The sequence below is a fragment of the Thermothielavioides terrestris genome, chromosome 1, assembly GCF_000226115.1.
Source record: "Thermothielavioides terrestris NRRL 8126 chromosome 1, complete sequence".
Classification (NCBI taxonomy): domain Eukaryota; kingdom Fungi; phylum Ascomycota; class Sordariomycetes; order Sordariales; family Chaetomiaceae; genus Thermothielavioides; species Thermothielavioides terrestris.
The window spans coordinates 5,623,741-5,637,894 of record NC_016457.1 but is presented as its reverse complement, the minus strand read 5'-3'; the positions used below and the strand labels follow the sequence as shown (position 1 = coordinate 5,637,894).

At 58.6% G+C, this 14,154-nt stretch overlaps 4 protein-coding genes across 4 annotated transcripts; 3 read left to right on the top strand and 1 right to left on the bottom strand.

The window, feature by feature from the left end:
• Positions 1-931: 931 nt before the first annotated feature.
• THITE_2094212 (uncharacterized protein) lies at positions 932-2,316 on the top strand. Its single transcript, XM_003649916.1, has 3 exons — positions 932-1,230; positions 1,302-1,393; positions 1,449-2,316. The coding sequence occupies exons 1-3, from the start codon at positions 1,092-1,094 to the stop codon at positions 1,719-1,721; spliced, it is 504 nt and encodes a 167-aa protein (XP_003649964.1). The 5' UTR covers positions 932-1,091; the 3' UTR covers positions 1,722-2,316.
• A 1,260-nt stretch (positions 2,317-3,576) lies between these two features.
• On the top strand, positions 3,577-5,533 carry THITE_2149193 (uncharacterized protein). Its single transcript, XM_003649915.1, has 5 exons — positions 3,577-4,020; positions 4,131-4,263; positions 4,334-4,400; positions 4,494-4,808; positions 4,905-5,533. Exons 1-5 carry the CDS (start codon positions 3,908-3,910, stop codon positions 5,516-5,518), a joined length of 1,242 nt encoding a protein of 413 aa, XP_003649963.1. The 5' UTR covers positions 3,577-3,907; the 3' UTR covers positions 5,519-5,533.
• Positions 5,534-6,186: 653 nt separating this feature from the next.
• Positions 6,187-8,259, bottom strand: THITE_2109153 (uncharacterized protein). The gene has a single exon (XM_003649914.1). The coding sequence runs from the start codon at positions 8,163-8,165 to the stop codon at positions 6,498-6,500; it is 1,668 nt and encodes a 555-aa protein (XP_003649962.1). The 5' UTR covers positions 8,166-8,259; the 3' UTR covers positions 6,187-6,497.
• Positions 8,260-10,579: 2,320 nt separating this feature from the next.
• On the top strand, positions 10,580-13,552 carry THITE_2109149 (uncharacterized protein; the record flags this gene model as incomplete). The annotated part of the gene is made up of 1 exon (XM_003649913.1): positions 10,580-13,552. A coding segment is annotated over exon 1 (2,744 nt), but the record flags the coding sequence as incomplete, so codon positions are not given.
• Positions 13,553-14,154: the final 602 nt, after the last annotated feature.

Below are 14,154 nucleotides of genomic sequence, written 5' to 3'. Positions count from 1 at the left end.
ATCGGCACTGATCGACCAGCGCTAGTGTACAAAAAGCGAGATCGAGGCATTGCTGATGAATCAAGAAACCTCACGGCGGGGTTGCAATGTCTGTGTGGCGGGGCGCCCCGCAGCCGCGTCTCGCGTCCCTGGCCAGGATGGCAAGCCCCTGTTCTTGCGCAAACTTGCGTGATTTCATACGTGTGATAATCGTCGTGAAGTCATTGGGAAAAGGCTGCTTTCATTGGAGTTGGTGTAGCTGCGTGGGTCAGATTTCACCAGGAAGCTAAAACTGGGTTGCAGTGACACTTGATCGACTTGTGACTCCGAGGGCAATGCTCTTGTGAAGTTCAATCCACTAGCAATCTCGATCCAAGCAATCTTATCAATCTGCGGCTACAAGGGTTGTTCTGACAATCGGGACCAGTCGATCCCAACGATCCCAACGTCTGTGTCCTGGGTCAAAATTGAACCTGTCCCAATCAGAATTCACGACTGACCCCACGCGAAATGCAAGGCACTTCCGCAAAACCCGGGCGACTTCCTCTCTTCTTCTCCATGGCCTGACAGATCGCCAAGCACACAGTGAAAAAGACATTTGAAGACAGCAAAAATTACGACCGGAACGGCCCCGAAGGACAATTCAAGGCGACGGGCTCCACGATGTGCAATGCAGGCCTATCGCCCTGGTGCCCCTGCTTCTTGATCCAGGTGCACCCAATCAAGGTAAGTATGAAGAAGAAAAGAAGAGAACAGGAGCAAGATTTTGGGAGCGGGCCGCAGAATTTATAGACCCTGAGAGGTGGCCTGTGCACGCCTGCAAATTTGCAAATGTGCAGATGCTTGCACGTGACTGCAGCTTATGACCCTAACCCTTATCGACTTTATCTGCTTTCTGGCCTGGCCATGCGCTGTGGCTTGTTATCGCTCTGCCCCTCCCCAAGTTCGCTCTGGCTTCTTCTGCGCTGAGCGCCACTGTTCTGGTGCTACTTTGAATAGGCGTTTGGCGTCTGTTGAGTCTGTTGTGTAGACTGTTGGGTCGGTTCTTGCTTTGTCACTGCATGCCCTTCTGACCTCGAAAGCTCCCCTTCTCGCCCCCGCCCCCCCGCGCCATGTCCGATCCCATCTCGGTGCTCTTCGTCTGTCTGGGCAACATCTGCCGGTCGACCATGGCCGAGGGTGTGTTCCAGTCTCTAGCGAGGAAGCCGCCCTACGAAGGCCTCATTGCAAAGATTGACTCGTGCGGAACGGGTGAGCTCAGAGTCCCGGTTCCTGTTCACTGAATTCTTCTTAGCCCCGGGCTGAAGTTGACCCACGATCAGGCGCATACCACCTTGGCGAAGAACCGGACGATCGAACAATGTCGACACTCCAGAGCCACGGAATTACGGACTACCTACACTATGCTCGGAAGGTGCGATTGGAGTGGCCCGCCATAGAGAGGTTGGTTCTGACGGCGCTTGTTGCAGGTCGACCCATCCGACTTCGACAAGTTCGACTACATCTTCGCCATGGACCGGAGCAACCTCGAAGATCTCAAGCGTATCCAGCGGCGCAAACCGAACAGTAAGGCGAAGGTCATGCTCTTCGGCGAGTACTCGGGCACGAGCAAAGCGGAAGTCATCAGCGATCCGTACTACGGCGGCAGACAAGGCTTCGAGAAGGCGTATGAGCAGGCGACCCGGTTCTCGATAAACTTCCTAAAGGACGTGTTCCCGGATGTGAAGCCCCCTGCGCTCTGACTTAAGCAGCGCAGGTGTTTTGGCTTCAAGGAGGTGCCGGAAACCCGGAAGCCAACGGCGCCTTGCTGGAAGTGTCCATGAGGTTGCCCCTCCAACACTGCTCCTCGGGCCCGTCCCATACTCTACCCATATGTTCGGCTTCCGACGGTCGCAAGAGTTGATATCGCAGCTACTAAGGGAAAATATGCGCCCCAAGAGCTGCATACGATGTGAGACGCTGTACCGCTGCGACAGTCCCCGGAGAATGCTTGGTTCTTGAGCGAGTGCAGCGCGCACAGATCCAAGAGACCTCTCATGCTCGGATGTATTTGTCATGTTCTCCTCGCTGCTGACCCCGGATTTCAATGGGTGGCTTTCACTTCACTCAAGGGGGATAGGCTGAGGGACTCCGATGGACACGCTGGCGTCGACTGTTGCGACCAGAAGCTCATGTGGAATCAGCACGCAAGGGCTTGAAAGGTTCCAGCGGATGATCTGGGCATGTAGATAAGACCGACGTCGCTATGTACAGAGCAACCCTGAGGAGCCTAGGCACGATACCTGGGTAACTGCCCGGGTAGCTTGGAGAGGTTATATAACCTGCACCTGCGGTGCCAAGAGCCTCCCAAAGATGCCCGAGTCACGAATCTACTCTACCTTAGCTTACGCCCTGGGTGGTAATTTCAAGGTCGAATCACAGTAGATCTAATGGGCGAGCAAACAATGATTCGGCATCGTACGGCTTACGGTGGCTGAGCCGAGGGAGCTAGCTGAATTGAGATCGAATAAACGCAACGGAAAGGAGGTCAAAGAACACCATTGGGTCCCGGCTAGTGTCAACCCTAAGTCCGCATTTCGGAATACACAGTACTTGAGCATTGGGGACTCGGAGAATGGCCTCTGATAGGCAAGGAAGGAAGTGAGCTACCTACATGGAACCAAGCAACCATCTGACGTGGTACTCTGTATCACCTATGTGACCTCGTAGGTGGGCTGGTTCCAGCCAAGCGGGGTCGGGAAGGAAGCTCCAGCAGAGCTGATGGCTTCCATGTCAAGTTCGGAGCGAAGTTGCCATCGCTCAGATGTCCCGGTCGTCGCAGCCGCCAGGAGGACTTCATGCGATCCTTTGGGCTCGATGGCAACTGTCCAAGAACATCCGCCAGCGATTCACCTGCACCGTGCAATTTTCTTCGTGCTGACTATGAATGAAGTTTGTCGCGCGCCTAAAAGAAAGCCCAAATCTGGAATGCCCAGCTCAAAATCACCAATCACATGCGGGTCGCAAACATCAGTTAGCGCCAACATCACCGAAATGGGAACAGGGCAGTGACGATCGGGGCACTGTGGGGATGGCTCAGCCCTCGGAATGGATGCCTGGCCTCGCCCGCTCATGCTTGTGGGCTAACCCCTGTCTTTGTCACGCCAACAAGCCCCCAAGGAGTAGACGTTAAAGAGGTCCCGCCAAGACTAATTTCGGCCAATTGTCGGCAATGTTTTTACAGCGTCAGTACCCCGCCAAGACCGCCAAGCGGTTTGCACTATCGCCAAGGGTTAGTTCGCCGGGGGTGCGGGGGGCGGCGCCAGCCCCCCGCTGGTTAGGGTGAGGGTTATAGTTAGGGTGAGGGTCAAGGTTAGGGTACGGGTTAACTTCGTTTTCTTTTTTTTCGATTTGGTTGAGGTTTCGCGAAGCTGTTGCTACGAGTCTTTGCAATTCTCGTTGTTGATGTTGCTCGAAGTCGTCGCGGCCCCGCTCACCCCGTGGCGATTGTAAATACTTGTAAGCGGCAGTCTCCGAAATTAGTCTTGGCGGGACCTCTTTAACGACGACCCCCCAAGGTTGCAAGGAACACCACTTGGACCCCTCCATCGTTGTGCAGGCAGCTTGTGCTCCGTGTCTGTTAAATACCTACCCCTTCCAGCCTTGCTACGCTGCTGCGTGTTTGCAAGTCGTGCAAAGCCGACACACGCCTTGGTCTGGCCAGAAGTATGCTTGGGTCGGCTGATTGCAGCAGATCTTTTTCTTACGTGTGCTGCTGTCTCTCAAGCATCTGATTGCGCAGCTGTCCTTGTAACTCCGGAATTCCCGTTCATCGATATATCTGCCCCTCCTCATCCGTCCTTTCTGCCCCCACCGCAGCATCGGAACCAACGCGCAAGCCCTGTCGCAGGGAAAAGCCACGAAACAAACGAAGAAACCGCTCTACACCATGGCCGACTTACAGGGCCGCAAGATTTTCAAGGTCTTCAACCAGGATTTCATTGTCGATGAGCGGTACACGGTGACCAAGGAGCTGGGCCAGGGAGCCTATGGCATTGTCTGGTGCATACCCCGCGCACTTCCATCCCCGCGCACTTCCATCCCCGCGCACTTCCATCATCCCCGCGCCGCTGGGCTCAGGCAGGGCCGAACTGACAAGCAAACTTCTGAAGCGCGGCCGTGAACAACCAAACCAACGAGGGCGTCGCCATCAAGAAGGTCACCAATGTCTTCAGCAAGAAGATCCTGGCCAAGCGCGCCCTGCGCGAGATCAAGCTGCTGCAGCACTTTCGGGGCCACCGCAACGTAAGGCGCCCTGCAGTCCCAGTATCATCCGGATGTCGCTCGGTGCTGACCCGGCTATTGTGCATGGTAGATCACTTGCCTGTATGACATGGACATTCCCAGGCCCGACAACTTCAACGAGACGTATCTCTACGAAGGTACTGTTGCGGTACTGTGCATTACCGCGCCCGGCCTTGTACCCGTGTCCCTCCCTCCATAGGAGTACTCTGCTGACCGACTACCGTACACAGAGCTGATGGAATGCGACCTTGCGGCGATCATCCGGTCCGGACAGCCGCTCACCGACGCCCACTTCCAGTCGTTCATCTACCAGATCCTCTGCGGTCTGAAGTACATCCACTCGGCCAACGTGCTGCACCGCGATCTCAAGCCGGGCAACCTCCTCGTCAACGCCGACTGCGAGCTGAAGATCTGCGATTTCGGCCTCGCGCGCGGCTTCTCGATTGATCCCGAGGAAAACGCCGGGTATATGACCGAGTACGTCGCAACGAGATGGTACCGCGCGCCCGAGATCATGCTCAGCTTCCAGAACTACACCAAAGCTAGTAAGACAGCCCATCCTCCCCGGTCTCGAGTCACAGCGCCCGTCCCGTTTTTTCATGCGTTCATTGCTAACTCCTGTGCTTCGTACTTCTTTCCAGTCGACGTGTGGTCGGTCGGATGCATCCTTGCTGAGCTGCTCGGCGGCCGGCCCTTCTTCAAGGGCCGCGACTACGTCGACCAGCTCAACCAGATCCTGCACATCCTGGGCACGCCCAACGAGGAGACGCTCTCACGGATCGGGTCGCCGCGCGCCCAGGAGTACGTGCGCAACCTGCCGTACATGGCCAAGAAGTCGTTCCCCTCGCTGTTCCCCAACGCCAACCCGGACGCGCTCGACCTGCTTGACCGCATGCTCGCCTTCGACCCCTCGCGCCGCATCTCGGTCGAGGCCGCCCTCGAGCACCCCTACCTCGCCATCTGGCACGACGCCAGCGACGAGCCCGACTGCCCGAGCACCTTCAACTTCGACTTCGAGGTCATCGAGGACGTCAACGAGATGCGCAAGATGATCCTCGACGAGGTCTTCCGCTTCCGCCAGCTCGTCCGCACCGCCCCCGGCGCCACCGTCCACGGCGCTCCCGGCCAGCCCCAGGCCCCCGCCCAGGTCCCCATGCCCGCCGGCGGCCCGAGCCAGCAGTGGACCGCCGAGGACCCGCGCCCCCAGGAGTATGGCACCATGCAGGGGCTCGAGGCCGAGCTGGCGGGCAGATGAGGGGTCTGTCCTTCCGCGGCCGCAGTTGCGCCCACAACACCTCGGGGTGACGACGCTGGATGTGGGAGTGGTGGTGATTAGGAGACCAATGCCGGGGACGGGGGCGGGGACGGACACGGTGACGGTGGCAGTGGCGGTGATAGTTTGGGTTTGAAAAAGCTGGCCCTCGACGACGTGTGCTGCACCAGCACGCGGGCGCTGAAGATGTCGCGGAAACGGATGCGGTGGCTGCGCAGGGAGCGGGCGTGGGAGGAGGCGCGGTGGCGTTACTACACGTGGTTATGGCGGTGCTCGGCGCGCTGGAAGAAGCTGGCTGGTAGTTGTGCTAGTGCGACTGCTGACGATGATGGCAAGCGACGGCGGTGTCTGAAAGACGTGGGCGGGGCTTATAGGGCTTATTGTCAGCGTTTTGAGAACGTCAGGTACTGCGGTAGTCAGTAAGCGTCTTTCTGTTTTCCGTTCGGAGTGCTGCCTGCTCGTGACGTCCGTTCAGGCTTTGGATGTTTGCGAGATCCGGTGTCTTCCGAGGAGCCGTGGTGTCTACTTGCTTGGGTTTTGGAGATCTGCTGGTGCGCGATGATCATGGGTGGGAGTACTCCGTAGCGTCGTTGAGAGAATGGGTGTCAACATGTCGGCTCTAGGTCTCATTCAGATCGGTCAGTTTGTTGCTTCCGGCTGAAACTAACGGCCAGACAGCTATCATCAGATCCCGGAAGTGTCAAGATGAGGCAGCCAGCTTTGACTAACCCCAATCTCATACCATTATTGAGGTATCAATCAATCCATCTACCGAAGGTATCTATGATGAACCACAAAGGATGGCGCCAAATCCGCACAGTCCCAGATAACTTTTTGTCTTCCCGAACCGCCCGCCCTAACCAGAAACGCCAGCGCAATGCAAGTAGCACTAATCCCCTTGACCAAGACAAGTTACTTCCCTTTTCTTCCCGCTCCCAAACCCAGCATAGCTTCGGGTCGCCTACTGCATCCCCCCAAACACCAAGCTCTCCACCATGGCGTTCGTCTGAATGGCCATCTGCGCCTTCTCGACCTCCTTGGACACCTTGCCCAGCAGGGCCTGGAAGCGGGCGCCCAGCTCGGCGCTGCCGCCGACGTGCTCGCCGTAGAGGTCGAGCAGGTGGAAGGCGACGTCGACGCAGACGCCGAGGTAGCGCGGGTCGGCGATGTACTTGCTCACCCACTTAAGGAGAGGCAGCACGGACAGCTCGTCGCGGCCCTCGAGCGCCTCGCGCAGCGCCGAGCGGTGGCGCAGCGCCACGAGCACCGTCAGCGCCGTCACCGGCTGGTACTCGGGCCCGGCCATGTCGATGACCTCGTCGAGCGCGGCCGCGTACCGCCCCTCGCGGAAGTGGCGCTGCCAGGGCTTGAGATGGGCCCGCCGCACGCGCCGGCCGTGCGCGTCGGTCGCGTCGGTGGGGATGATCACGTCGACGGACTGGCCGAGGAGGTCCATGGCCTTGTTGGTCACGGCCGCGCGCTTCCGCTTGGCCTTTCGGGCGTCGAGTTTCTCCAGGGCGGCGGTGCCCATGTCGCGGGCTGCCTCGACCGCGGCGCGCTCCCTGGCCTTCTCGGCGGCTGCGCCGGAGAGCCGGGTCCGGAGAGACATGACGCCGGATTGCATGCCGACGGCGAGATGGCGGTCTTCTTGGGCGGCGCCGGCGGGGATGACAGAGAGAGACAGAATCGGACTCGGATACTTGGAGCCGGCCACGACGTTCCAGTCGCTCGTCTCGAAGACCTTGACATGGCCGTCCAGACCGCCGCTGACCACGCGCCGCCCGTTCGAGGCGAGGCAGAGGGACGTGACGGTCTTTTGGTGGTTTGTGATGAGACGGAGTGGCTTCGCTGCGACAAGGTCGAGAACGGAGATGGCGCTGCCGGCGGCAGCCAGGAGGGTCGTGCCAGATGGAAGCGGGAGGACATCTTCGACGGGATCGGCGTGCTTGAAGGTCATGACGGCACCGCCGGGCGCTCTCGCGTCCCAGACGCGGACCGTCTCATCGTAGGAGCCCGAGACGAGCATGTTGCTGTTTCCGCCGGGCATGAAGGCGCCGCAACGCACGTAATCCGAGTGCCCGGTAAACATGCGGCTCGGCTCGTTCGAGGGCAGGTCCCACAGACGGACCGTCTTGTCGTCACTGGCGCTCATCAGGGTGGTAAGCTCGGTCGGCGACCACTTCGTCACCCACACGGGCTGCTTGTGGACATGCCACGTCTTGAGTATAACGGCGCGCGTGCCACCGCCCACGTCAAACACCTGCATCCTGCCCGAGTCCTCGCCGGCGACGAGCACCCTGCCATCGGATCGGATCTCGCCGCAGTGGGCCTCGCTGTCGAAGCGGCCGATGGTTTTGAGCAGCTCACGCTTGCGGATGGAGAAAATGTCGACACGGGGGCCCGAGGTCACGGCGAACAGGTCGTTGAGCTTGGAGGCAGCGACGAGCGAGTGGGAGAGCGGCGCGCTGGCGGCGGCGGCGGGGAAGCTGATGTGCGAGATGGGCCACGCGGCCGTCGACGTGTGCGATTTCTGGTTCTTGAACGACCTCCAGTACCGCTGCTCGGCCGTGACGGGGCTGGGCCCCGAGGGCAGCTTCACCTGCGCCAGCGGGAGCACTTCTGCCGCCATTTTGGGCTGTCGTGATCTGGCGTTGGCGGTGTTCGGGCGTGTCGCGCCTGTCGGTCGTCGGATTGGTTCATTGGCGATAAACTTTTTTTCGGCTGCGTCTGCTGCTGATCCAGCAGGCCAAGCCCCGAACCCCCAGCCTGGTGGTTAGCGGCTTTCCTCCCAATTGGCTGCGCAGTTAAGCGACCCCGCTTGTCAACTCGGTGGGGTAAGCGGCTGGACCCTGACCGCTGCAGTGTCCCATATTACCTGAAGCCCAAGTATTGAGAGTGTAATCCGTATTTACTGTACGACATACTGTGATATATCTCCCATGTTTCAACTTCATCTCACATGGGCTCTCCTACACTCTCGTCTCCCTGCCTGTCCAATTGGCAGTTCGTGATTCGAGGGTTCGAGCTATACTGGCCTTTCTCGACATCAGTATTCCAGCCTGGCACATGGGTTACTGAATATGGGCTGGAGGGGTTGTGCTTTATCTGCGGTTTCCTACTGTACGGAGTAGTCACATTGTAAGATCTGAGCAGTCAGGTTTCCGGTTGCTGGAAGGTGACAGAATCACTGGCTCGCGCCCCGTGCTTCTGCGGCACAGTCTCGTGGCTGCCAGGGTCGAACGGGGAAACAAGGAGAGGTGAAGTCCCATCCAGGCAGCTCGCCGAGTCGTGCGGATGACATTTCGCAGCTCCAAATCCTGCCTGTTTGTAATACAGGCCTGTACGCAGTACAAGTGATTGTCTTCTAGTAGGGTGGTGTACAGACGAAGGCATCTCCCGTCGTGTACGGACTGGAAACGCTCATTGATATTCCGTGCAGCGGAATCCCTTGTGGCCTGCGACCGTCTACCGGGGTATGGCGTAAAGAACCCTGCGCTGATGAGCGGGAAGCGGGGTTCTTTAGCTCCACTGCCCGCGTGCTGGAGACAGGTTGTCACAGAACCTGGAATCCTTTTGACGCCTGACGCAGGCTGGCTGGCTTCAAGAGAACCTCTCTCATGCGCTCACGGCAAGCGGCATGCGAGCAAGGGAAAGCTTCAGACTCCAACGTTGCACATAGGCCAAATCATGTTCTCCCCTTTTTGTGGCTCCCTATTCTTGTTCCGTAGTGTACGGAGTACACAGTATCGTTGGTGAAAGTCAGGTACGTGACCTAGGTGTGGGGCCCTGAGAGATGTGGGTTCATACTTCCGTATCAATACTCCGTAACAACTGTGTACGAACCGCGTCAGTTGCGAGGCGTTCTTTCCGTCTTTGGCGGCAGCAGTTGGCGGTGACTGCCCTCCTCTCAGCTCGCATAATCGCGCTTGCCGGATTCAACTTCTTGCCCGACCAACACCGTTTTCATCTGGCGTCTGCCTCGACTGATCTTCGGAGGGCGGGGGAGCTTTGCGCTGCTTGCCTGATTCTCCTTGACCGACCGCTTTCGCACGCCATCCCAAACAACCCCCGTTCAGTAATCAATGGTTCGTATGCTCATCAGGCCTTGCCACGCGCGTGCGCTCTTCTTCGCGCTCCCTCTATTCTTGCCGTTTGGCGGTCTGTTTGTTGACCACTGGGAGTTGACATCTTCTCTGCAGTCCCCTTAACGCTGCATGTCGCCTTGCGACCCGTAACCGAGACCGGAGTCGGGTGCCATGCCGCCTTCTCAACCTACGCAGCCTACCGTGGGCGGCGCCAACTCGCGTATCTCCACCACTGTCGACCAGCAAATTGCGTCCTCCAATGCCACCGCGAATGCCTTCCTCGGTGGCCGACAGCCATCATGGATGACATCTGGCGCTGTGGCACTCAAGAAACCCAATCCCCGTCCAGGCTTCGCTCGACCGCCCGCCGTGAAGGCTGTTCCGCAACCACAACAGCAACACCCCCAACAACAGCATCCGCCGCAACAACAGGCACAGAAACAGTAGGAACCCCTGGCGCTCTTGTTCTTGAGGCACTTCCATATACGGAGCTGCTCCCTCACCCCACTACACATTGTGAACTCACATCAGACGCGACTAACTCGATCTCCCCTCTATCGAAGGCCAGTTGTGCTCCCATCTCCTGCCCCTAGCGACGAGCCGAGTCCTGCCTTGTCGAGCACGCTTGATAGCCCCAGCACTCTTCCAGCCAGCTTACCGGACGCCCACAACCCCATAGCAACTACCTCCATGTCAACTCCGGCTACGCTTCCAGTCACTGATGCCCCATTCGTCCATGACGGCTACTCCAATAGTCCGGATGTCCAGGAGGTGTCAGCTCCAGGGGCTGCTGTCGTTCCGAATGCCCTCACTAGCAACCACCCGCTTCCACCTATTGGCAACACACCTCAAGAGGGACAGCTCGTTCACCGTCGCAGCCTGAGCCTTGGAGGTCCCCCGTCAGAGCACGGAACACTCCCGTCTCCGAAGAGGCGGCGCACAGAGTACGTCGTGGTCCCGGGTGCGTGGTACTGCGTTGCTAATTCTCTGCTTAGCCAGCCAACATTCACCCCAGTCGATTTCACCTCCCTACTTGCGACCCTTAACAGCTACATTCAATCATGCGGAGGAGACCAAGCGCTGGAGCCCACCGTCGAGAAACCGCGGATGATGCTTCTTTGCCGGGCTTGTAGGCTCGAAGATGAATTCTTCCTCGTCTTGCACCAGCTGTTTTCCATGTGGTCGCAGGATCCGCAGCAGGCCCACCGATGCCTTCCCCAGGGCCGGCAGACCATTGATGGCGCCTTCGCCATCCTCGAGACGGTTCTCAAGAAGAACCAGCTCATGTCGACGGCCCTCCAGCAATGGTTTGCTAGGTTTCCGGTCCTCCCTGAGCAGTTCAGTCGTGGGCCAGTCGGCGGCGCCGGTGTCTTGATGGAGATCGCCACGTTTCTCGGCAACCTTGCCAAGGAATACGAGTCGCTAACAGCCGCAACATTGCACCGTGGTTATCCGTTCCTCGTCGACGAGCTGTTGAGCAGGCTAGGCTGCGCGTCCACGGTCTTGCAGTTCATACTCTTCACTGCCTGTCGTAGAAGATTAGGCGTGCAGGATGATCAGCTTGGCAACGAGATGGACACGGCATTTCGAAAGGACCAGGACAGCCATCGCTGCTCCACATCTGGGCGCATGGGTCTGGCGCCTATCACCCAACCAGGGCAAATCGAGCAGCGGAATGCTGGACTTATTGCTTACTTCAGAGAGATAGTCACCGCCGCCACGGCTGCTCGCAGCTCGGCTCAATACAGCCTTCGGTTTCCCTCCGTCCCCGGTGCGCCAGCGCCTCAGCAACAAGCAGTCCTCCAGGACGCTGTACTCTCCGCCCAGAATACACAGCATCAACAGGCTGTGCTCACGCCTTCCCCTATTCCGAACGCCTTCCCTTCTATATACCCAAGCTCAGCGGTACCGGTGCCACCCCAACCATCGACGATACCGGTGAACCCGTATGCGGGCCAACACGTTGTGAACCGACCAGGATCAGTACAGAGCGGGGCTCAGAGCAACCCGCAAACTCCTCAGCTACAGCTACGGACACAACCGCTCCCCAGCTCGGCCCAACATCACCCAACAGCCGGCAGTTATGTCACGAATCAAGCATCCCAGACGCCACTGCCGCCGTATATTCCGCAGCAGCCGCAACCGATGGTTCCGCAACCGACGGTTCCGCAACAGCAACAGGCAGCGACCACCTTGCAACAATTCAATCAGCAGCAGTATCAACGAACCGCGCAGATCACCGGGAACTACCCCGTGCAAGTTGGTTTTCAGACCGTGCCATACCCGGCTTCTATGTTTCTCAGAACCCAGCCTCCATCGGATTTGCAACAGCGGCATCTGCAGCAACGGCATCAGCTACAGCAACAGCTACAGCTACAGCAGCAGCAACAGCAACAGCAACAGCAGATGCACCAGACGCAGCCAACGCAGCAAATGCAACAACAGCAGCCAGTGCAGCAACTGCACAATATGCAATGGACCCAGCAGGCCCAGCTTGTTGCACAGTCAGGTCGCCTCCCTGCTAATGGAACCCAGCCCGTGGTCTCTTCGGGGCCTCGAATGCCAGTTCAGCCGACCCAGCAACACATTCTCTCGAGACGCGATCCACAAGTGAGGGATCCGCTGCTGCCCCCACCAGGCACCGTCATTCCGCGGCCAGAGTGGCCGTACGGCCCCTCCGACAGGAAGTCGATCATGATGTCGCTTCACCAGGCACATGTTCGCAGTCCGAAGCGAGTCACCAGAGAGGGCGAGAAGGAGCGCCTGTACCAGGCTGTGAAAACACTCCCGGTGGGACCGACCTCTTTGGTCCCGAAGAATACCATGTACCAGTTCCGCTTTGAAATATCCGAGGAGCAGTTCGCCCTAGCAGCGACCAAGTCTCAAGCTTGCGGGAACCTGCTGCCCGTGGTCGAGCACTACAACGGCGCGCTGCGATGGCGAATCAGGTGCTGCGTGGCTCCAGCCTCGCACGAGATGCCCACGGAGCAGCAGTGGGCGACATTGGACGTCAGCTGGCCGCCCAACATCTTCATGACGCTCAACCATCAGGTTCTTGATGTCCGCAGGCAACCCCACAACGGCAAAGATCTTGCCACGGAAATCACGGATCTTGTCGTCTGCGGCACTAACGTGCTCAACATTAGCTGTCCAGATTTGCGGCGCGAAAGCGCCCAGAACCGGTTCTTAGCAGTCGAGATGCTGGAGACGCTGAGCCACTCCAACGTCGTCAAACTCATCTGGTCGCAGGGCACAATTCCCGAGGAAGAGACGCTCGCAACCATCAAAAAGCGGCTGGCCTCGCCCACCGACGATGAAGTCTCGTTTGGGGAACCGGACCTCTCCATCGACCTCGCCGACCCCTTCAGCGCCACCATCTTCAAGTTGCCCGCTCGCGGCGTCGATTGTACGCACATGGAGTGTTTCGACCTGGAGACTTGGCTCAACACCCGGCCGAGCAAGCCGCCCATCAAGTGCCCACATAGACAGGCCAGGTGTACCTGCCCGAACACGCCCGAGCCGTCGAATCCGGACAAGTGGCGATGTCCGATCTGCTCGAAGGACGCGAGGCCGTACAGCCTGCGTATCGATGGCTTCTTGCTCAAGGTGCGGGCGCAGCTGGAGGCGGAGGGCAAGCTGCAGACCAAGAGCATGCGGGTCAGGGCGGATGGGAGCTGGTCTGTTGTTCTCGAGACGGATGATGACGGGGGAAGCGACGGCGAGGGGTCGCGTGCGCGTTCGGCCTCGGCAGCAGCAGCATCTTCAGCTCAAACGTCTTTGGGGAGAAAGGGAACGACGCAGCCGACGTCGTCAACAGGGCCACGACGAGAGGTGGAGGTTATTGAGATTGACTAGGGCCATTTCGATGCCCTCTGGGACGAGCTCCTCGACAGTCGACCGTCCTTCGGCTCACGTCAACATCCGCTATGACCACGAGAGCAGCGCTTCATTGATAGGCACCGATCAAGCACAACCCCACCACCAAAGCTGCCTCCCCCGATCTATTTCATTGCGTCTCTTTCCTTTCCCTTCTTCTCCTCCGGATTATCCTCAGCCTTTCCTCGTTCTCCCCACGGCCTTTATGAGCTTGATTACTCGGCAGCGGCCCAGGATCTTTATGAACCCGGTTGGGTGGGCGATCTACCATGGCAACTGGCAGAGGGACTGCTCGACGACCTGTAATTGTTTGGATTATGTCACGACCCGTTATGGCGCACGACTTTGTTTTCTTTCTCGGGCCGGTTGCTCTGGTGTTTCGACGGACGGCTTGGCGTTTGGCGGGATGGCGCTCCTGGTGCCACTTAGGCGGCCTAATTTCACAGGTCCGACAGCGGGCAGGAGTCCTGCGGCGGTTTCTGATCTGCTTTCGCGATTTGGGCGTTGTTCTAGCGCAGCATGGAGCAGCACGGAGCAGCAAGGAGTACGGCCTGAATTTCCGTTTTTCTTTTCTTTTTACGGGATTCATTACCTCGGCATATGTTGCTTGGCTTTGCACATGGATGGTGCAGTCGGCATTCTTGACGTTGGGTTGGG